The sequence below is a fragment of the Callorhinus ursinus genome, unplaced genomic scaffold (genome assembly GCF_003265705.2).
Source record: "Callorhinus ursinus isolate GAN/ISIS: 27379988/994484 unplaced genomic scaffold, GSC_fseal_2.0 scaffold10, whole genome shotgun sequence".
Classification (NCBI taxonomy): domain Eukaryota; kingdom Metazoa; phylum Chordata; class Mammalia; order Carnivora; family Otariidae; genus Callorhinus; species Callorhinus ursinus.
Window position 1 is genome coordinate 54,580,846 of NW_027397072.1, and position 24,458 is coordinate 54,605,303.

Consider the following 24,458-nt stretch of genomic DNA (forward strand, 5'->3'; position numbering starts at 1 on the left):
CCTTGTATTTTGCCTATTTTTTTCCATTTTTCAAGAAATTCATTAAATTTTTTTTATTGTTATGTTAACCATACATTACATCATTAGTTTTTGATGTAGTGTTCCATGATTCATTGTGTGTAACACCCAGTGCTCCACGTAGAATGTGCCCTCCTTAATACCCATCACCAGGCTAACCCATCCTCCCGCCCCCCTCCCCTCTAGAACCCTCAGTTTGTTTTTCAGAGTCCATCATCTCTCATGGTTCGTCTCCCCTCCGATTTCCCCCTTCAAAGAAATTCATTTTTGCTCTATCTTACAAAAGTATCTTTTCAGTGATGAATTCTAAAACTAAAGAACTTGTGCTTTCACCACAGATAATTTGGGAGTCCGCTCTAGATGGTTAATTTTGAGGCGGATATTGGGAGTGTAGTTAAGAACCAGGGTCCCGGAGGGGCGCCTGGCTGGTTCAGTCGTTAAGCGTCTGCGTTCGGCTCAGGTCATGATCCCGGCGCCCTGGGACCGAGCCCCCCATTGGCTCCCTGCTCGGAGGGAAGCCTGCTTCTCCTTCTCCCACTCCCCCTGCCTGTGTTCCTACTCTCGCTATGTCTTCTTCTGTCAAATAGATAAATAAAATATTAAAAAAAAAAAAAAGAACCAGGGTCCCGGAACCAGTTTAAGCAAAAACAAAAACCTAACAAAGCCTTAGTAACTAACATTTTTTTTATGGTTATGTATGCCCAACTTGTATCTGGGTTTCCGCAGAATACAAATCTAGTAAAAGGTACCCGTTTCTTGCCCCAAATCCTTCCACAGGTGTGGCCTGAGGTATTTGAGAGTAGAGGCCCAGGGGAAAGGAGACAGGGGGCGGGGCGAGTCGCGTGACGTTATCACAGAGCGCCGCGCGCGCAGCGGACAGAGACGGCGCCTATTGGCGTCACCACCGCCCGACTGCTTTTTCTGGAGACAGGAGTAGAAGGCCCGCGAGGTATCAATCAAAGCTGGGGTTTGAGTTTTTCTCGTGTTTCTGCAAAAGTTCGCTTCTTCTCGGAGTCCCTCTTTTCATCCCCGGGCTGACTGAGGGGAGCGGGTCGGGCTGCGTAGCCTTCGCGAATGCGTTACCTCATACCTGAGCGTTGGGGGGATGGCATTGTTGCAGGACCCCCACTTTGGCTTGTCCTGCGGCTGCTAGCCGGTTTTGGCTAACCTTGGCCCCTCACCACTCTCTCTTGGTCTGGCCTTTAGTTTTTTTCTCCTCAGCTTCTCCTCTTAAATATTGGGAGGTGGAGGAGAAATTAAATGACTGCACAATTTTCAGCTGCCGTCAAATCTTGTTTAGGGACGAAGGCCAAAGTGTAAGGTGTAGGGGAATAACTTTACTATGTTGTCACCGTTTATCATTCACATACGGCCTGCCGCTGCGGTATTAGGCCACGTGAAATGGTAGGCTAATTTCGATTTAAAGGCGAAATCTGTAGTCGATAATCTCGACAAAGTTTTTCATTATGCCTCAGGAAGGCTAGGTGCGATTCAAACTTCTGTTTAAATTATCTTTAATGTCTTTCTGTTTGTTGACCTCAATTCGATTTTGGCTTGATAAAGATGTATATGTCCTGCTTATTAATCTCTTTGGACTGTCTGATAATATACTGAACCGAGAATTAACTGTATTTTGACACTGGATCTGAAAATGTTGGATCTGAAAATTCAGACAATTCCTATTGAAATTCAGAGAACCGTTTGTGATTTGTGGACATGCTAGAACTCTGTTTTGTTGAAAGATAAAATAATGACCGTGTGAACAGTGGTTTTCCAAAATGTTACAGGGTGTTATAGCTGCCTTCAAATAGTTAATGTTATATGTATCACAGGTCAGAGGTGATACAGTTTTTCATAAAACTGCTTTTAATTTTCAAATGGTTCTTTATATGTGTTATCTCAGCTACTGATTCCAAACAGTTGACACTTCAAGTATGGCTTTGAATCGTCCACATTGGTCACATTTGGTCAGTCTCACTTTAGTAAATTAATAACTATTACCACTAGCTAATGTATTGAGTGGTAACTGAGCCAAGCACTGTTCTAATAGCTTTACCAATATTATTCATTTAACTTTCACAATCGTCCTATATACGGTTATTATTTTAGAGATGAGAATTTTGTAATAAGCGAATTCCATGGTTTTGGAAGGTAATTTTGCTGCTTCATATCTGTAATTTTGAAAATACTTTGAATTAAACATTGGCATTAAAAGAAGTAAATTCATTATCTGATGTAATTATTCATCTCAACTTTGAGCAACCTTTTGTAATTTGTATCTTTTTCTATTATCAGACTTTGGGTTAAATTTATTTTTTAGAGGTTAATACCTTTAAAAGGAAAAAGTATCTTTTCTCAGGGATTTTACTGTTAGTTTGAAGGAGAATTATAGATGGCATCAACGTGAACTGTCTGCCGAAGGAGCAATATTATTGATAGATTGTTGTATGTGTGTTTCACCATTATTTTCTAAGATAATGCAGTGCGAAAAGGTCATTATGGTAATAGAATTCTGGTGCAACATCTGCAGATGTCTCAAAATTATAAATTGGATTTTTTTCTGGCTCAGTTCATAATTGTATGTAACTCTACTTAGCATAGGAATGGAAATAGCCCTAGAATGTACCTTATGGTATATTTTTCTTTTGGATCCATGTGGTGACTTCCTAATATCTTTAAGTACAAACTCTAATCTGATATTAAGATTCTCAAAATTTGTCCCCAATTTACTTTCACTGGTTTTGAAGGGGTAACAAACAGTTACTAAGTACCTAATATGTGGCAAGATGTTATGTTAGTCATGTGCAGATGCAAATGTCATGCAACATAAATCCTGCTTTGAAGGAATAACATAGAGGATAAATAACCAGTGGAATGTTCTGGGCAGAGGAATGTCATGATCTGATTTAGGTTTTTAACAGGATCACTCTGGCAGCTATGTTAAGAACAGATTGTTGGAGAGTGTGGTAGGCAAAAGCCAGGAGACTAATTAGGAAGGTGTTGTAATAATTCATATGAGATTATAGTGGCTTCATAGGGTGAAAAGAAGTATGATGAGAGGCAGTTCAATTTTGGATGCATTTTGTAGATAAAGCTAACAGATTTGTTTATGGATTGAATGTGGATTGTAAGAGTGAAATAATTGTCAGGGTTTGGGGCTTGAGCAACTTGAAGGGTGGAATTGCCATTAACTAAGAAGTGAAAAACTAAGAAAGGAGCAGTTGTGTGGGGGAAGATTAGGAGTTCAGTTATGACATGTTAGGTTTGAGATGTCTGTTAGTCATCCAGGTGGAGATGTTGAGTCTACCAAGTTTAGAGTTCAGTGGGGGGAGTTCATTGCTGGAAAAGAACATTTGGGAGTTGTCAGTGAACAGATGGTACTTAAAATTGTGAGACTGGAGATAATCACCAAAGGAATGAATGTAAACAGAAAAGAAAAGTAGTATAAGACCTGAGTCCTTAGGCATTTTAGCCTTTATAGGTTTGGGGAGATGAAAAACCAGCAAAGGAGACAGAATAAATAGCTAGTGTGGGACAATGACAGTTTTGAGAGTCTTGTGTTGTGGAATTCAGGGCTGAGTAGTGTGTTCATTTTTGTCAAATGCAATGAATGAATGGATCAAGTAAAATGAGGTTTGACACTTTTGGATTTATCAAGATACATGAGAAGGAGTATGATTGATGGATATATAATAACTAAGTCTGGAGAACTTGGGAACAAAGAAGAGATACTTTTGTTTGGAAGCTATGGGAGCCTTTATAGAGGAGGGGCATAATTAGTATCCTGGCTTTAAATAATTAATGTTTCACTAGGCCCAGAACATAGGGGATGGGGTGTGAGGATGGGGTAATCCAAGCAGAGGGAAGGGCCTTACTTTTTTCCGTTCAAGGCCATACCTCCCAGTCAGTTGTTTTAAGGATGCTTTTCCAAGTTCTTTCCTAGCCATTTCCTCATTCTGGATAATTATTCTTGCTCTAGGTCTGAAGAAATTCACAAAAGACACAAATTAATGCTAGTTATCCTCAACCAGGTACTTGCTTAGTTCCCTGACAATTCTTTTTTTTATCTCTACTCCTCCTAGCACATACTCTACAGTGCCATGTAAATGAATAACATTTACTGAGCATTCACTACATGCCAGGCACTAGGGTTCATTTATTTAATAGATATTTATTTAGCAACTATGACATGCTGCCACGATACTTGGAATGTAATCATGAGCAAAGACTTGCCCTGTACCAGGATTATAGTATAGTGTGGATGATGGGCGTTCATCAAATAATCACAGAAGTATAAAATTACAACAATGACAGGGAGAAACCAGGACGCTGTGAGACTCTATAACTAGTGAATGTGACTTGATCTGAGTGATGAGGGAGCTGGGTTAAGCAGGCAAAAAATGGTGGTGACTGGGAGTCCTCACAATTCTAGGAGTTCTAGGCAGAGAACAAGGCCAGAGAGGCTTTTGTACGTGAGAATAGGGAGAAAATGGCCTCATGGTGGCTAGAAAATTTATGTGTAGAGAAGGGAATCTATTCATATGGTTCTTTGAATATAATAGAGCTAAAGAATATAGGTTTGATTTTAGCTGCTAAGTTGGGGGAAATGACATCGGGCATATTTGGGAATAAATTTCAAAATTTCAGATAATTAAAAAATTTATGTATGATATGTAAAAATATATATTATAATGTTATATTATTGTTTAAAACGCGTAATTCTGAGAGTATAATGTAAAATGTGCTCCTTTGCTTTCCTGCTTATTGGTTTCCCAGAAGTAGCCATAGTTAGCAGCTTCTTTTGTATCCTTTAAGAAATTTACATGCATATACAAGTATATGCTCATACATCTTTTTTCTTAAAAACAAATGGATTGTATTCTATATCCTGCTTAGTTTTTGTTCACTTAATATATCTTAAGAATCTGGCTCTACTTTATACTTTTTCACTGCCTCAGAGTATTTTATTGAATGACTATGTCATAATTTATTTAACCAGTTCTTGTTAATGGTTCTCTGCTTTAAAGTTTCAGTATTTTAAAGAGGGCTATACTAGATGTCCTTGAACGTTATCTTGTGTGAAAATGTACTCTTTGGGAAGTAAAATTGCTTGGTCAAAGAATTTGAACATAAGTAATTTTGAAGCACCATGCCAAATTCCCACCACTCCCCATACTCAGTATACACTCTAATTAATAGTGAATGAGAGACTGTTTCTCCTCACCTTTGACCATATTAGATACTATCAGTCTTTCTAATTTTTGCTTGTTTGGCAGATGAAAAGTGACATCTTGTTTTAGCGATTTATGTTTCTTTGATTATAAGATTGAGTAGCTTTATCTTTATTGGTCATCTGGATTTCCTTTATATGTGAGCTTCTGATTTTCTTTCATTTTTCTTTTGGGTTGTAGGTATTCTTTTTGTTGTTAAGTTGATTTGTAGGGGTTCCTTTTTGTGTCTTTGTGTTGCAAACATTTTCCCTAGTTTTACATATGACTTTTGACTTGTGTTGGTTTGTTTATTTACTCATTCCGGCATGCATACATTTTTAGGAGGGCAAGATAATGTATAGGACATCAGAATTTTTTTAGAAGGAAATTTGTGACATTATTGAAATAATTAGACATTCTGGAATGTCAGCCTTTGTTGGAAATGTTAGTAATATAAACCTCATTTGAGGCCACAGGGTCTGTTTTGTTTTTATAAGCTTTGTTCAACAACTATCACAGGTCTGTTGAGCTCGCCCAGTAACCTAGCTTCCCTTTACCCCCAATTATATTTGGAATTGAAATGGCAGATAATAGAGCTGCTTTAGTATTCTAGACTGTAATTTCTGTTTAGGTGTTCCTCAATTTATGAACTGAGTTATATTCTAAATGTTAGGTTTGTGAGTTAGGTATCTAATTTCACTATAGAAATAATGTGCATAGGTTCTTTTTTTAAAGATTTATTTATTTATTTTGAGAGAGAGAGCGTGTGCATGTGAGTGCACAAGTTGGAGGGAGGAGCAGAGGGAGAGAATCTTTCAAGCAGACTTCCCGCTAGTGAGAAGCCCGACAAGGGCCTTGACGAGGGGCTCGATCCCACAACCCATGACATCATGATCTAAGCTGAAATCAAGAGTCAGACACTCCACTGAGCCAACCAGGTGCCCCATACATAGTTTTTTTTTTTTTTTTTAACGATTTTCTTTATTTACTAGAGAGAGAGAGAGAGGGGGTACACAAGCAGGGGGAGGGGTAGAGGGAGAGGGAGAAGCAGACTCCCCACTGAGCAGGGAGCACAACGTGGGGTTCAATCCCAGGACCATGGGATCGTGACCTGAACTGAAGGCAGATGCTTAACCGACTGAGTCACCCAGGCGCCCCCCACCCTGCCCCGCTACATAGGTTCTTATCTCTATTCTCAAAGTATAAGTAATTCATGAAGGCTAGTTTTTTTTTAAATTGCAAATTCAAGATGTCCTGTAATTTTGCCCCTATGTACTTCAGTATGCATCCTTAAATGATATTATATAACTATAATGCCATTTTCAGCTGAATTCTAATTTCCTAGCAATAATCTCTTAGTGTCATCTAACACCTGATCCGTATTCAGATTTCTTTGTCTCATAAATATTTTTTTACACTTGATTTGAATCAAGATCCAAACAAAGTCTACATATCCATTTGGTTGTTAGCTCTCCCAGATCTCCTTAATCTCTTCTTCCTCTACTTCTCCCTTTTCTTAGTTTTTCTTCATCACATTTTTTGTTACAGAAACCAGGTCAATTGTCCAGTAGAGTATTTCTCATTTTAGATTTGTCTTTTTGCTTTCTTGTGGTGTTAACTTGTTTCTCTATCTTCTGTATTTCCTGTAAAATGGAAGTTAGCTTTAAAGGCTCAATTAGATTGAGTCAACTTTTTTGGGAAGTTGGAAATGCTACGCAGATGGTGCTGTGTACCTCACATTGCTTCACATCAGGAGATTCATAATACGTTTGTGTCCTACTTTCAGTGATGTGAAGATTGATCCCTGGGCTTAAGTAGTGACAAGTCTCACTCCTGTGTTGTAAACTTCCCCATCACCCCTTTATCTGTCAGTGATTGTTGCCTGAATCTATAATTTCATCAGGGGTTGCAAAATGGTGATTTTTTTTTTTTAATTTGTCATTCCTTCACATTTGTTAGTTGGAATTTGAAGTCTAGTTTTATTACTTGGGAACCTGACAATCAGGAATAACAAGGCTATTGTGGGGGAAATTCTGTCACAACAACAACTTGTAATGCCAGGAATGTACCTTTTTTTGCTGTAGTTCTGGAGGCTTAAAGGAGTGTGACGGTCTTTCTGATGTGACAGCTTGACTAGGCTGCAGCCCCAGATATTCAGTCCAAAACCAATCTAGGTGTTGCTATAAAGGTATTTGTAGGTGTGATCAAAATCTACAAATTAGCTGACTTTAAGTTAGGAGGAATATTCTAGATAATCTGGGTGGGTTTGATTCAATCAGTTGAAAGGCTTTAGAAGCAGAGCTGAAGCTTCCCTGACAAAAAAGAAATTCCACCTGTGGACTGCAACTTCAGCCTGTAGCCAAGACTTCCAGTATGCTCTTCCTTGATGGCTGCCCTGCAGATTTTGGAATTACTTAGCCAGCCCCCACAGTTGCTTAAGCCAGTTTCTTTCAGTAAATCTCTTCATATATCTCCTATTGGTTTCTTGCAATAAATGTCTTCAAATCTCCTATTGGTTCTCTGCTCTGGGTGAGCGCTGGCTGGTACCAGGAGCAACTCCCCTGATGCCGTTCTCTAACAAAATGGGGTGGGGAGTTGTGGTAAGGGTCAGAGAACCTACATTGTTTAGGGTGATCATATGATTTATTGCTCAGACTGGGACTTCTGAAAGAGAAATGGGGAGCTGAATGGATGGCCAGTAGAAACAATAGGCACAAACTAGGATTGTCTTGGGCAGATTGAGACATAGTCATTCCACGTGTCAGCCAGTGGTGATGGAACATCAGTATGACACAGCCCCTTCAAGGAGCTTGTAGTCAAAGGGAAATTAATTATATCAACAGACAATACCAGGTAGTGTTTTAGTGATATGACAGCTTGTAGTTGCGTTTTTCAGAGAGAATAGGAGGGTGGTACTCAGAGAATTCTTCACTAGCTGAAGCAAAACCTGATCTTATGTCTAAAGTTTGAACAAAGTTAAGTGGGAAGAATGGTTAATATACAGAGAGCCATGTAGGTGAAAGGTTAGAGTGAATGAGCGTGGCACATCTGGAAGACTGCCATCATGGCTGCAGCTGTAAGATTGGAAGAGGGGGGCAATGAGAGATGAGGTTAGACAAGCAAGAGTCACGTCATAATAGGCCTGGTATCCATACTGAGGGATTGGGGAGCTATTGCAGGATTTTAAGCAGAGGTGTACCATGACTAGAGTATCTTTATAGAAAAATCATATCTTGTAACTTTTCAAAATTGAAAGTGGAAAAAATTGACAGTAGGGAGACTACTCAGAGGCTCTTGAAATGATCTAGTCAGTGAGAGTGGAGGAAAGCTTGTGGTGTAAGGACATTGAGGCCAAATTGATGGGACTGATTGGATCTGGGGCCTGAGGAAGGGGTGACGGGTGACTCCCAGGTTCCTGACCGGATTGACCTTCCTGAAGTAAGAGAATCGTCGGCAGGAGGTAGGGGGATGGCTTCTGTTCTTGTGTGATAATATGCACCCCTCCTTTTCTGCCTGTATTATGATTTTCCTTACCAGTGAGAGGAGGGAGGGAGTGGCAATGACATCCTGTAGGGATTACTAGGGAGGTTTCCCTCCATCTGCACTTAAATCTTAGCCAGACCGTAGGAATGGAAAGAGGCCAGTTTTCTCCTGCCCTCTCCTACCTCCACCTCTGCTGCTGCTACTTTAGAAGGAGCAGGTCGAAGGGCGAGAAATACCTTTAGACCTTGGGAGAGGGTAAGGAGCAGAGGAGGTTGAGTTCTTTTCTTCTTTCCCTTTGGACATTTTACCGTGTACAACTTTGGGCAAGTTATTGACCCTCAAATAAAGGAGTTAATGTGTATAGAGTACTTAGAATAGTGCCTGGCTCATAGGCAGTGATTTTCAAATGTTTGCTATTGCTGCTAATACCATACATTTCATGGCTTTATTCTGGGATCTGAGTAGCAAAGGGAACAGAGGGAAGTTTCTGCAGTTCTCTCCTTGTAGATTTTCCTGTGGAAGGAATGAATATTTAGGAACTGTCTGTATAAAACGTTAGAAGAAATCATATGAATTGGAGGGAATTTCTGATAATAGAAGAACCATTATTTTGTAGTCTGCCTTGCCTTTATTTTTTTTAGTTAGGAAAAAGGCAAGTGGTTTAGTTCATATTTAATGAGGGTAATTATTCTTACTGCTTTGCTTTCACTGTTTATCCTAACCCATTTTAACGATAAATAACTGCTTGTTTATTGGGGCCTAGGGACCAGGGATAGTTGTAGGAAAAATCCCCATCATGATTTTGGAGAGGAAAAATATTCTCAAATAGAAAAATTGGATGAAAAAAATGCACATTTAAATAAAGGCCTTCCTGTGTTTTTTATATTTGCAGTATTTGTTAAAAGCCAAAATGCATTGTTAAAATATGCCTTTATTTGAATTTAATGATTTGTTTTTTATTACAATTTTAGTACATGCTTTTTGAAATAACAAAATTTAGGGATGCCTGGGTGGCTCAGTCAGTTAAGCCCTTGCCTCTTGATTTTGGCTCATGTCATGATTTCAGGGTTGTGAGATCCAGTTTGGCTCAGTGCTGGGCATGGAGCCTGCTTAACAGTCTCTCACTCCCCCCGGCCCGGGCTAGCACACGCATGTTGGCTCTCTTAAAAAAAAATCATGACGAATGAAGAATTAAAATGAGTCTGCTTTGATCCTATTCCCTAATCCCTGCCTCTTCTCAGAAAGAATGTCTCTTTTTTGTGTATCTCTTTCCAGACCTTTTTCTACATATTTTCATATATACAGGTCTTTAAAAACAAATGGCATATGTAAGATACATATTGTTTTATATACAATGTTCTATGAATTTTTTCACCACTTCTCATTGTGTGTCACTACATAAAGATTTACTTGTTTTTAATACTCTTTTGGACGGATGTGCTATAATTCATTTAACTGTTTCCCTATTGATGAATATTTAGATTAGTCTTTCCAATATTTTGTTAAGAGTTTTTTCATTCAGCAAATGTTTGTTGACTGTCAGGCAGTGCTAGTGAACAAAACACAAAAATTTCTGCTCTCATGTGGCTACATTCTTTTGGAGGTGGCCAGACAGTAAATGAATAAAATAAATATGTCATGCTACTGAGCACTGTGAGGTAGAGAAGGAGATAGGAGTGCTGGAAGTCGGTGGGGGTAGTGGGTGCATTTTAACAAAGGGTGGTCAGGAAAGGATTACCTATAGGTGACGTTTGAGTAGAGATCTGGTGAAGGTGAAGTAATGAACTCTGAAGCTCTTGGTGCCGGAGAAGCATTCTAGGAAGGGAAGAACAAAGGTCCTGAGGTAGGGGCATGCCCAATGTCTTCGAAGGGGAAGAGCAATGAGGCCATTATGGCTGGAGAGTCAAGGACCATTCTGTAATTTTAGGTCTGAACTGTTGTAAAGGTAGAGTTGGAAAGACTATAGCAGGCAAGACTTTGGTTTGGGTACATTACATTTGAGAATCTATTAACATCCAACCAGAGAGGTATTGAGTAAGCAGTTGGAAATGTGATTTGGAGTTCATGGGGAGGTCAGAGTTGGAGATAAAGACCTGGGAGTCATCAGTATATTAATGCAATTTAAAATCCAGAGCTCACCTAGGGAGTAAATTAGAGGGGAAAAAAGAATCAAGGACAGCCTGTGGGCATATCAAGGGTAAGAGGCTGAGGATATGAAAAGGATGCAGCAAAGGAGACCAAGAAAGCATCCATGAGGTAGGAGGGAAACCAAGAAAATGTGATGCCCTGGAAACTAAAGGAAGGGAGTGAACAATGTCAAGTGATGAGAACTGAGAATTGACCATAGAATTTAACAGTGTGACTATGTGGGTGACCTTGACAAGAGCAATTTTGAGTGAGAAGGAGGGGACCTGGTTGTAGCAGATTCAAGGAAGAATGGAAGGAGAGGAATTGGGACTGTTGGTATAAGCCTGTCTTTCAAGGGTTGGAAAATGTTTTTTTTTCCTCTGGAGGGGATATGAAGTCAAAATGTTTCTTTTGTTGTCAAAGATGGAGAAATAAAATGTGGTAAGCTTATGGTTAATGATAGAGCAGAAGGAAAAACTGATGCAAGAGAAAGTGGGAGAGATTGAGAGAAGAGTTCAAGGTGTCCATTTTAATAAATTTGTATGTATGTATGTATACAAGGATTTCTCTAAGCTAGATTCTTAAGACTGCCTGAGTCAAAGGGTATGTACATTTAAAAAATCTATACCAGTTTACATTCCACCTTCATTGTATACCCTTGCCAACACTGAACTTTGCTAATCTTTAACATTATTGCCATTCTGATGGGAGATATCTGTATTATTTTAATTTGTAGGAATTCTTTATATAATCTAATTCTTTATTATTGGCAAATATTTTTCCCAGGCTGTTTCTTGCCTATTAACTTTGCTTATGGCACACTTTTACCATGTACATTTTTTTTTCAGTTTTTTATGTAGTTAAGTCTGTCCCTCATTTGCTTTTATAGCATTTGGGTTTCATATGGATTATATAAATATTTTAATAATCTTTTAATATGTTTATACATTTACCTTTTTAATTCATCTGGAGTTTATTTTTGTGTATGTTATGACATAGGTATCTCAGTTTTTCATCTTTTTCTGTGTTCTTAAACAGTTAAATACTATAGAATTAACTGTTTCTTAAAGGTTTGAAAGAAATTACCTGTATCTTCTAGACTTGGAGCCTTTTTGGAGGGTAGATCTTTGACCTTAAAATTTTTGTTCTGTGGTTAATCTATTTGTTTTACATACTTCTTTTTAGGTTAATTTTGGTAATTTTTTCCCCCCGAGCCCCTCATTCTTTTCATCCAGATTTTCAAATTTATTGGCTTAAAATTCTACGTAAGGAGAATAAGCACTAAATCTTCCCCATATTTGCAGTATATCCCTTGTACTTACACCTTTATCTGGGCAGCAGCTGCTGGAGCCTTCCAAGATCTAGAGATTTTGGTTTAGCTGTTTTCAGCCCTTATGCCCTAGTTCTTAGTGCCTTTCATCTTGGAGTTAGTTATACATTCACCTTCTCTTTTGTTTGTGGGGGATTGCAGGCTCCTTGGTCTCTTTTCTTAACACGCTGATCCCATTTGCTTTTTAGCTTACAAAAATTTGTGCTGTTGATGTCTGCTGATGGATACATGCCCTTTTTGGTTTCCAACATTACTCTGGACTTATTTTTGGATTTCTTTTGTCATTTGGAGAGATTTTGGGAGGGATGAGAGGCAAATACATATTTTTAGTTAGCCTTTTGAAACAAGAAGTCACAATTCCTTCCTGTGTGGTTTTCTTTTATCAGGTCCTTTTTTCAATTGCTGGTTGCATAGTAGTTAGATAGTAACTTTACAGCCCAAGCAGTGATAGCCAGATAGACTTCACTTTTTTTTTTTTAATGAAACCAGATGACTCAGCAGAATGTACTTGTTGAATAGAAATGTTGACACATTGTCAATAAATATTCCAATAGTACTTTTTTAAAGTTAAGTGACACAATCGTAACATTTAGAATTATAAGGGACTTTACAGATCATTGACCAACTGCCTTATTTTATGCATGAAATATTTGAGGCCCAGAGATTTTCAGTGATTTATCTAAGGTGACGAAATCAGTGATCAAGCAAGACAGAAAGCCCAAGTTTCTTTACTTCAATTCTACTATGCTTTACTATTTTACACATTCTTGGTTGTTCTATTTATCTTTGTAATGAAAGAGGTATTTTCATTGTATTTAAAAAATACGTATATTTTTTAAATCTACAGATGGTACGTATGGCTTGGAATTGCTTCTGAAAATTTGGTCTTAGATATCATATTAAATATGTTGGTGTGGATTTTGGTTTTTCTCACATAGATATTATGTATTATATAAATGTGAATTTTATTTTTTTATTTTTTTAATTTATTTTATTTTATTTTTTTAAAGATTTTATTTATTTATTTTACAGAGAGAGAGAGAGACAGTGAGAGAGGTAACACAGCAGGGGGAGTGGGAGAGGGAGAAGCAGGCCTCCCGCCAAGCAGGGAGCCCGATGCGGGGCTCGATCCCAGGACCCTGGGATCATGGCCTGAGCCGAAGGGAGACGCTTAATGGCTGAGCCACCCAGGCGCCCCATAAATGTGAATTTTAAAAGAATGGGCTGTCAAGATATACTCTAGCCTAAATGAAAATCATATTGTTTATTTTTCCCAAGTTTCCTCTTTTCTGCTGGTAGACTTTATGTGATTTATAGACTCTCTGAATTTGTTATTACAATTTTAAAGAGGCTTAAAAAATATATATAAATGTAAGTATAGGCTTAAAAATGATTTTAGTGATAGTCATAAGCTATTTCAGACCTAGGTTTTCTAATTTTTTATTTTATTTTATTTTTTTCTAATTTTTTAGTTTAATATACCATGCTGCTAGATCAGCACCTAAATTAGTTAATTAATTTATAGATTTTATTTTATTTATTTGACAGAGAGAGATATCTAGAGCAGGAACACAAGCAGGGGGAGTGGGAGAGGGAGAAGCAGGTTTCCCAAGGAGCAGGACGGGACCATGGGATCATGATCTGAGCTGAAGGCAGACGCTTAACAACTGAGACACCCAGGTGCCCCTCAACACCTAAATTTAGAAGGGCTAAAATTTTTCAAAGTTTTTCAAAGAAAGAGCTTATCGTTTTTTCAACAAGCATAAAGGATAGGATATACTCATTGTACTTTCATAGCTTTGGTTGGTCTTTAATTTCAACGGGTTTTTTATTTTTTGTAAGTTTTTAAAATGTGGGATTTTGATTACTGATAATCCATCTTTGGTCTTTTGTTCTTGAAAGGCACTGAGGCTCTGATACGTGCAGCATTAGTGGACTTGGGTGGGTTCTCTTCTCCCCCTGCCACCTTGAACAATTTGAGGATGCAAAGTGAATGTAGTTGCTCTAGAATTATATTTTAAGATTTGTATAGTTATCTTTAGGTTTTAACTCTTTTAGTAATTTTTAAATGCATGATATAACTATTGATTTTGTTTTTGTAAACTAAAGAGCAATCTCTGTCTTCCACAAATTCTAAAAATTTAATTTTTTTTTCCAGTTGGTCATAATGGCAGGTGAAGAAATTAATGAAGACTATCCAGTAGAAATTCATGAGTATTTATCAACATTTGAGAATTCCATTGGTGCTGTGGATGAGATGCTGAAGACCATGATGTCTGTTTCTAGAAATGAGTTGTTGCAGAAGGTATTTTAAAAATGTAATTTCTAAAAATGTAATTCATAAAACAGAGTGCTATGTTATGAAAATATAGAAGATACAGATTAATGACATATGTTCCTTTTCCCCTTAATTTCAATTTTATAAGTGTTTGGTATTTTTAGGGGGAAAAAACAAAACAGAACTCCAACCTTAGGAAATACTTCCTAACTATATATTTTTTTTAACTATATTTTTATTTTGACTTGGTTTTGAGAAAAAAGGAGCTCTTAACAACATTCTTTTTGACAGACTCTATCTTTGACCTTTTAAATATTATAATGATGTTATCAGGGTTTCTGGAAACCCTATAGGACAAAAAGAGTAAATTGACTTTGACAGTCTAAAACAAATCTCATTATGTTTCTTCTGTCTTTGGTATTGCCTAAGCATTTTAGCCTGCCTCTTATACATAAGTGCATCATGTACAGTGTTTATATTGATAAATTACTTTTGACATACAAAACCCAGATCGTAACTCCTGAAATTAAAATAATTGAAAAGAATTTTGCTTGGATTATACACATTCCTTGTCTAAGTAAAGTTGATACCCTGAAGTGAAAATCTGTGGGCAAAAATCACTGGTTAATAAAACTTTTTCTTTTTGCAAATTATTTCAGGATCATTTGGTTATTGGATTATAGGAAGGGAAAGAAACATCTCTTTGATACATTGTATTTGGTGAAAGTTTATGTGATGGTGCTCAAAATTTGTATGTATTTCTTTTTTCTTTCTCTCTTTTTTTATAGTTGGACCCCCTTGAGCAAGCCAAAGTGGATTTAGTTTCTGCTTACACATTAAATTCAATGTTTTGGGGTATGTATATTAATTTGGAGTTAATTAGCAAATTATTTATTGTGTCAAAGGTGATTTATTTTTTAAATGCTAGCACTTTATATACGGTTATACTTTATGGCAATTTTAATAGTCAGATATTTATTTCTTTTAAGTCAGAGTACCAGATATCCTTGAGGCACATAAAAATTTACTATTACATAGAGGTTGAATAATTTAAGACTTAATTAATCATTTTTTGTGACATTTCTTTTTTGTGAGTAACTAGTTTCTTTAATTAATGCTCTTAATTAATATATATGCCATTTCATTCCATGAAATCTTTGTCTTGTAGTTTATTTGGCAACTCAGGGAGTTAATCCTAAGGAACATCCAGTAAAGCAGGAATTGGTAAGATTGCAGTGGATTTCTTTTTATTTGACTCTTTGTTTGTTGTGGTATTCCTGAAGTCAAAGTCATAGTACCTTTATCATACTAGCTGTGGAGAACAAAATTATTTAGAGTCCAAATTATGAAAGTGAGCCAGATTTCCTTATGTCTTTTCCTTACCTTTGTCAGGGAAATGGTGTTCCATATATTATATAAATCTCTGGATGGGAAAATGTTACAATTCAAGTAATTTATAACTTCCATATTATTTTTTCTATAAATTCTTGAAATCCTGTTCATCTCTACAACTGCCTTTTTTTTTTTTTTTTAAACTCTTACACAATTCTTAAAAGTATATTCTAGTTGATTTACTAGCAAAGACGGGAAAGTTTCTCCCCCACTTTTCAATTTTTCCATTAATTCATTTTCTCAGCAGTAAAGAATCCAGTTCAGCAACAAAGCTAAAAGCTTTTTTGGCACCAGTTGTATGTGTACTGTCCAGTAATTCTGCATTACTGACATATTTACAACCTGTAATAAATCTTCTAGGTTTGTCTTTGTATTCCATTTAGATGTATAAGTACAGTATATAAGGTCTAGTATCTTGAAGTTTTTGCTGACCTCAAAAATTAAATCATTCAATATGAAAGAAAAAATTAGAAATCTAACTTACAGTAACCTTCTTGACTTGGCTTTATGAATAAGAATGTTAATAAATTTATTCTTTGTGTTTATAAGATATAAGGTAAATATATGAAATACACTTGACACTGTATTATTATTCTCAAGTCTTATGGTGGTTGATATGTATGTTATTTACAACTTAGTAGAATACTTGGTCATTTATTTATAAAAAAATGAGTAAACCAGATATCTTCATTTTATAAATATATGGACTAATGCATTGTCTTCTTTTAAAGTTCTTGGGGGAAAAACAAATTTATTTTTAAATACAGAAATTGTGAAAAATATTTAAAGCAAAAATGTAAAACAATATGAGGCACAGATCTTGATTTGACCGGTGATACTGACTTTAAAATCTTAAGAAGTGTGCCCTGTATCATCTGTTTTCAACTTTCTAATATGGACTTTACATTTATAAGGTTTCTCATTTTTCCTTTAATACAAACTTATTTGTAATGTCTTAATACTTGATTCTGTCATTGGAAATGGATAAAATCATCATCTGTCTTTTTTCTCTGTCAGAACCCACTTTATGGAGGAGTACATTCATATTCTGGACGATGGTTGGCACATAAAAAGCTTACATAAACCCATTCCCCTTTTCTGACCTTGTGACAGACATCACTAATTGATCACAGAGTTAGTGTGTGAGAGGAAACCTATTTGTCATATATATCATGAATGGGGAAAGGCATTGAAAATAGTCAATTTATTTATTCAACAAATAATTGCGTGCCTATTGGAAGCCAGGCATTATATCCAAGTGAGATGGTTCCTCTGTGAATAAAGCTGATAAATACCACTACCCTTGTGGCAGATGCCAGACTATCTAGTGGAGGGAGACAAGCAATTAACATAAACTAATAATAAATACATATAGATATATAGTATGTTAGAAAGTTATATGTTATGGGAAAAAGATAGCATAGGATGAGGGGTATTGGAGTGCTTGAGTAGGATTGCCATTTTAAATGGTAAAGGCAGGGCCTATTAACAAGGTTAACATTTGAGCCAGCTGGAAGGGAGAGAGGGAGTGGCTATGTGGATATTTGAGGAAGATCATTCCAGGCAAGGCTGGGGTAGGTGTGTGTTGGGAGGACTTGGGCTTTTACTCTAAGGGAAGCAGACAGCCATGAGAGGATTTTGAGCAGAGTTGTCAGCCTTTCACAATTAAAAAGTTCTAGGGGTCTGCCTTTTTCTGAGTGTATTTCTATAACTATTTTGATTATTTTAATAAAACTTGCTTTTTATTAGTGATCAATCATTTACTATGCTATTTTATGGCTCTCATCCCCTTTATTTCTCCAGTGACAGTATAAAATAGCCCTTTATTCTGATTAATGGTCTCAGAGGATTCAAAGTGGTATGGCAACCTTATTATGTTCCTCACCTTGTAAAGTCTGATTAGAACTGATTAGAAATATAGAAACTATATTTCATTAGAAAGTATCATGTGCTTATCAATCAAAACTATGAAATTGAACAAAAAATCTTGTATTTTCATTTTGCTTATTTTAATTGTGATACTAGAAGGTAAAATAAATAGTTAAGTACTACTTCTTCCATTTCCTGTTTAGAAAAGTTTCAAGAGAGTTTAATTTGTATGTTGCATACAAGTATATGAGAGCTCTATTTTAGATTATAGACTTCAGATACATAAGAGTTCTTATATGGATTTAGGTTAATGTTAAATTAAAAAATATATAACTACATATGAACAATTCAGTGTTTATCTCTGTAGTGATGTCTTAGTCTCGTTCTTCCCCTTTTGAAACACTCCAAATACTTCTGAAATGACTTTTTAATGTCTGTTCCCCCCAGACTATGAACTCCAGAAGAGCATGGAACATGTTTATCCTATTCACTTGCACTTACTAGCACCACTCAATAGGCAATAAATACATATCTGTTGAATTTAACTGAGGTATAGTATAATAAAGCTTAGTGGTGGTGAACAGCTTAGTAAATCCGTTGCTTTTTTTTTTTTTATCTTTAAGGAAAGAATCAGAATATACATGAACAGAGTCAAGGAAATAACAGACAAGAAAAAGGCTGGCAAGCTGGACAGAGGTGCAGCTTCAAGATTTGTGAAAAATGCCCTTTGGGAACCAAAACCTAAAAATGCATCCAAAGTTGCCAATAAAGGAAAAAGTAAAAATTAACCCTTTGGTTTTGATGTACACATATGTAAAAGTACATCACTTTTATTGTTTTCCACAAAATAGATGATTATGTGGCATTGCAAGGTTTAAATGTATTTGTTATTGAATCCATATATAAAATTTACATTTTAAATTTGTAATGCTAAATATTCTTTCCCCTAGAAAGATTAAGTTATCTTTATTGATTTTCCTATAGAACACAGTGAGGTTTTTAACATTGTGATATATTTTATATTTATAGTTTATTATCTCTCTTGACAAGACTCTTATTTCCTTATACAGGTCAATCTTTCAAGTACCATTTTATAAGCAACTATGAAATTTAAGTTAAATGTTCTTTGTAAACATTTGTCTATTTTAGTAAAAGGCGAAAGATTTATGCAATCTGAAGAGAAACCAGAGTATAACATTTGTCTATTTTAAATGAATGACTTTATGAAGTATGCTCTCTGAAGGCTAAAGTTATAAATACATCTGTTTTCACTATATAAAGAAAGAATGAAATGACTTAAATGCCCATTTCTTTCCTATATAGCTACTTCATCATGTTTTCATGATTTTGGGAATTATTGCTTTTTTTGATATTTGAAGTATGAAATTAAGACTTTAAGGTTATATTTTAATTCTTGGCAATTTGCCTCTATGTCCCATTTAAGGTAAAATATATTCTCATTAGCTTTAGTTGGGAAATGAAGCTGTATATTAATGGCTGAATTTTGGCATAATGGCTATACCCTATCAATAAAGGCTGTAAAGGTTGTATAGATGACTGTTTATTTTTCTCTTTTGTGTAAATTTGCCCTTGAAATTAGGAAGATAGGTTTTAGAGATTATTAGGAATAGAGAAACTCGAGTTTTTGTTGCTTATGCATCATGCCTATAGATCTTGTCTCATTTTTTCACATTTTTTGATTACATGGTTTTGAGGTGATATCAAGTACATACAAGTATTTTGGAACAACTTTCTATGTTTATGTAATGCCACACTTAAGGAGAGGACAAGTCCAAAGGAGATTATATTGTGTTTATATTCTGATTTATTTTTTCAGAATATTTGTTACAGAGAATTCTACATATTAAAATTTTTTTTAATGTCTAAGTCCTTGGATTTTAATTATATGCTCTTAATGCTTTCAGTTTTTGAATCCACATATCCACATCATTATTATAGGAATGCCAAGTACAGTAAAGTACTTTAATTTTTGAAAAAGAAGTTAAAATTTTCTATGTGATTAGTTCTGCATAAGTAACCTTGCATAAATGGATTTCCTGATTTATGGTAGAAGATGTTGGAAATGTCTTAAAATGTAATCGATTTTGTAAAGCATGTTGAACTCTTTCTATGACACATGAAGAGGAAGTCACTGATAGATGCAGAGTCTTCTGGCTCAGATGTCAGACAATTTTTGAAGTGGAAGAACATTTATAGTTACTTCATTACTTTTTTCACCCTCATCCTCTCAAATTTCTAGCTTTTTTAAAAAGTAACTTCTTCATGAGAGAAATAAATGTTATTATGAACAAGTGTAGTGTACATGTGTTATTTATTACAAAGAAACTTACAACTTGCATTTCTGTATATTTTCTAATTTCATAAAGAAAAAAATGAAAAATGTCATACAGTTGCAGAAAATCATTAGCCAAGTTAGGGTTTGTGAAAGTCCAACTCTAAATTCTGTTAAATTGGAGTTTCTTAGTGAATAATTCTTTCAGTGTTTTATTAGTAGAAATAAAAAACAGTTGAGTGTATTCCCTTTTATCATGTAGAATTTGAAATACATATTACCTGGCATGTTATCAGGAACTGAATGGTGGTAGTGCAGTGCGTGCTCATTTTTGTTGTTGTTTATTCATTTCACAGATATTTAATGACATTTACATTGCCAAATACTACTCAGGTTCCAAGGAAGACAACTCAAGCCTTTATTCTATTTTTATAAAGTGTTATGAAAAAAGTAGTCTTTTTGTTCAATTCAGGTTTTCAGAGTTACTAGAAAATTTATGACAAATTGTGCTCATTAACCTTAGTCAGAACCATAAAAGGTGATGGGTTGATCTATTTGTGGTATAGTTATTGTTAACATAGTTTTTTCCAAATGACAGTCTGCTCTAAGTTTAGATGTTAATCACATCTTTTATTAATCTCTTTGGAAATTAACAAGTTGGAGAGGTTATAGCTATAGATATTTTTAAGATTGGAATTATAGACTATTAATCTAATACTAAATAATGAGATTTTGTCTTTTAATATTATTTTAAGTACAATTTTCTTGTTAATAGTTGCAGGATGGGAATTCATTTTAGTAAAGTAGAATATATTAAGAGGAAAATTGAAGGTTGAATTATGGTTTACATTCCTGGAATTAGGAGGTTATGTCAAGTTGATTGGTTTTTAAGATACCCTACAGATTAAAAAATTGTTCTCCTTAGCTATTAGAAGTGGATTGGTATTATTTCTAAATAAGGCTTTTAAAATTGACTAGAAATGTAGGAAATGCTTCAAAAATGGACAATGTATTGAATATAGATACTAATTTCTTAAGTAGGTGATTGGAGAAAAAGATGCTCTAGGAATCATTCAGTTTATGATATAGTTAAACTATAATTTTATGCAGTAAATTATTAGACACTCTGGCTTTACAAAGTGACATTAAGTGAGAAAGATTTGAACAGTGATTCTGACCCTCATGTAATAGCTAAGTTTGGTATATAAAGGGAAGAAAAAGAAGCCCTTGGCATCTCATATTCTTCCCTCATAGCATAGTTCATAAACTTACCCTTGCCCAAATATATTCAATGGCTCCTTTACCAAATGACCTTGGTAGCAACCTATTTTATATAAATGTGATCTGAATGTACTGTACTAATAAAAACATTTCCTTTTCTCTGTATCCTGGTCTAAAACTCTTTGGTTTTGGAAATACAAACTACATTTTGTTTATTTTGTATATTAGCATTTTATAGTTGTCATTAACAATTATGTTAGGGGGAAAAGTATACAGGACTTCATAGTGGAATTCTGTAGATTTGTTCTACTTTGTTAATTTGCTATTATATTGCTTGTGAGCAGGATTTCAAGAAAATGCTTTGAATGTTTTTGGCTAGCAGATATGTTTTCCAATCAGAGTGAGCTGTCATAGAGTACTCTTTGGAGCAGCCACCCTCTGACTTGATGTGCCTTTTAAAAGTGTTTATTTTATGGCATAATTTTTAATATAGCCAGGAAGGATTAGTAAAGTTATCTAGAAAAGGGGATAGCTATAGTGATCTCTATTGGCAATTGAGGTTTAATTTTAATTCTGCCCCCCACCAAAAGGCCAAAACCCAAAACCAGTCTAGCTCTGTATTAGTCTTCTGTTCATAAAAGGTTGAGAAAAAAATGCTAGCTCCCTCCCCTCCCCCCATAAACCTTGAAGTTAAGCAAATGTATTGTGGCAGAATAACTGCATGCAAGATGTCAATTTTGTAAAGTGATTTATTTCAGACTGTGTACAGAATTTGATGGTGGGGAAAAATAAGCTTTTATAAATGAAACATTTAAGAGATGTTTTTTATTCGCATTTTTTAATTTTTTTTATTTTTTGCTACAATAAATGACTGAAGGAAATTGAAGATGATAATTCAACATTTCAAGATGCTTCTGCTGAAGTGAATGTAGACCTATCCAGGTTTATTTAAAGTTTATAGTAATATGGTTTTTTAAAGCCAAGTTCCCAGGAAATGATATGATTTGAATGAGATGATTAGGAGAAATAGAAAAGAATACTTTCAATCCCTTGTTATGTGGGTATTATCTATTGAGAGTGTTGAAAATGTTAGTGTAAAAAGAATAGAGGCTTGTTATGTACAATTTACTGTAGTGTGTACAATTCATCTTGGATCTTGTCCAAAGAAGTTTAGTTATTAAAATAGCAGAAGAATTATTGTAACAAGGAATCACCTGATTTAGTGCTACAGGAGTGGATTACTCATCAACTGTACTATAATGTATCTGGCTGATACTGTTTTCATTTAGTTCACCTTTGCTGTCTCTCTAATAACACATTCCAGGACTTACTTAAATCGAAATCATTTACTACTCTATTTCTGATACTTTCTTTTCTACTATCCTTCCCTTAAGAAAGAAATCATTAAAAATATGTATAATAGTTGCTGGGTTTTATGGGTTTTGACATTTGTGATTTTTAACCTTTGTGATTTTGACTATTTACGAGTGACCTTAGAAGTCCATGGGGTATACGGTAGTTTGCTATTTTGCCAAGGCATAATCCTAATTCCCGCTAAATGCCATGCAGAATGGCATTACTCAGCTAATGATGTGGCCTAGCAAGCCTCTCAGCAGCCAGTTTCTTCCCTGACTTATAGTCTCATGCATTTATTCACTCATTCATTCTACAAATATTTATACCTCTCCTGTGTGCCAGGTTCTATTATAGGCATGGGAAATTCAGCAGTTATCCGGACAATATGTAGTGATTGGAAGATGTCAAACTTTATCATGTGAAAATGGCTGCTATGGCTTGAATTGTGCTCTCCCAAAATGCATATGTTGAAGTCCTAACTCTCAATACCTTGTAATGTAACTCAGAAATAGGGTCAATGTGGATGTAGGTAGTGAAGATGAAGTTATTAGGGTGGGCCCTAATCCAATATGATGGGTGTCCTTATAAAAAGGGGAAATTTGAACATAGACATGCACAGGGAGAACATCAGATGAAGATGACGGCTGAGATCAGGGTGATGATTGTATAAGCCTAGGAACGCCAAAGATAGCTTGCAAACCACCAGAAGCTAAGTGAGAGGTGCAGAACAGATTCTCACAGCCCTTGGAAGGAACAAACCTTGCCAACAACTATGATGTTGTATTTGTAGCCTCCAGAGCTGAGAGAGCATACATTTCTGTTGTATAAGCCACCCGGTTTGTGGTACCCTGTTATGGCAGCCCTAGCAAATGAATATAATGGCTATTCTATGAGAGGAATTAAAAAGATTAATAATTTGCATATGAAAGTATGTGTAAGAAACTTTATGACACAAGGTGAGAGTGTAATTCTGAAGAAAACCAGGAACCTGTATAAATTTATTCAGGAATATTTTTGAGCAAAGATCTCAGGACTTAGACTTTGAAATGTCAAGGGTCTGTTAATACTCACTCTGAAGCCAAAATGCTCAGACTTTTCAGCAGACATTGTCAGTTATGATTGAGTGTGCCATCTTTTAAACTTGGTTTGAAGAAACTCATTTCCCTGAAGGAAAGAAAACCCTGTCAGGTTTCCATGGAGAGAATGTTTTCACCAAGCCTATTATGTGCTGTGTGTTCTTTTCCTAATACAATGCCACAGTCAGGTTCAAGTAATGAATATAAATACTTAACACATCTTACCCAAGCTGTGCTTATCCAAGAGCACAAGCCACTTAAGAAATCTCATATTGAATTCAGCTTGATAGAGTTTTTTAAAGTCATTCCCCCCCCCCAAATTCTAAACTGTATAATGTGCTATTCACATTATACAATTTACTGTACAATTTTCAGTTTTTTTCAGCTATTCAGTTTTCTTTCTTTAAAGTTAGGTATTAGAGAACTCAGAAGTGGGTTTTACTCTTACTGGTTGGGCCCAGTTTAAGATTTTTTTTTTAATATTTTAAATGCTGTGTATTGATGTTCAGTTTTTAGAATCAATCAGTAGATTTAAACATGGAAGACAAGAATGTAAACAAAATCCACCGTGACTATGTAAAAGTAAAAGCATATAGAATAGAAGTGAGTTTGAAATGGGGGAAGGAGGACATCATCATGGGGAGAAATCCAGATGCTGCACAACACTGATGGATGAATATGGTTTTACGTTTATTTCAGTAGTAAAGGTAATAGCTCTATTATTCTTTTTTAATTCTTTCATGAAAAACTGGAAGGAACTGGGGGGACTAGTATAAATTAAATCCTTATTTTTAGGATGGGGAGT

General features: G+C 35.4%; 1 protein-coding gene and 1 long non-coding RNA gene across 5 annotated transcripts in view; one reads left to right on the forward strand and one right to left on the reverse strand.

Moving 5' to 3' along the window:
• LOC112821211 (uncharacterized) overlaps window positions 1-866 on the reverse strand; it is a 30,421-nt gene extending 29,555 nt beyond the window's left edge. For 3 of the 4 annotated variants that reach the window (XR_012379794.1, XR_012379792.1, XR_003207381.2), the window contains exon 1: window positions 768-866. This is a non-coding gene — a long non-coding RNA (uncharacterized lncRNA). Of the gene's footprint in view, window positions 1-696 lie in introns of all 4 variants that reach the window. The other variant, XR_012379793.1, reaches the window with a different exon arrangement.
• Window positions 841-20,019, forward strand: C1D (C1D nuclear receptor corepressor). The gene is made up of 5 exons (XM_025868563.2): window positions 841-967; window positions 14,327-14,473; window positions 15,235-15,301; window positions 15,615-15,670; window positions 18,331-20,019. Exons 2-5 carry the CDS (start codon window positions 14,336-14,338, stop codon window positions 18,493-18,495), a joined length of 426 nt encoding a protein of 141 aa, XP_025724348.1. The 5' UTR covers window positions 841-967; window positions 14,327-14,335; the 3' UTR covers window positions 18,496-20,019.
• The last annotated feature ends 4,439 nt before the right edge of the window (window positions 20,020-24,458 follow it).

Excerpts from the sequence above, each read along its gene's own strand:
- C1D (XM_025868563.2), top strand. The coding sequence starts at position 14,336 with ATGGCAGGTGAAGAAATTAATGAAGACTATCCAGTAGAAATTCATGAG. Across the intron at positions 14,474-15,234 it reads GAAATGAGTTGTTGCAGAAG|TTGGACCCCCTTGAGCAAGC; the intron begins GTATTTTAAAAA and ends CTTTTTTTATAG. Across the intron at positions 15,671-18,330 it reads ATCCAGTAAAGCAGGAATTG|GAAAGAATCAGAATATACAT; the intron begins GTAAGATTGCAG and ends TTTATCTTTAAG.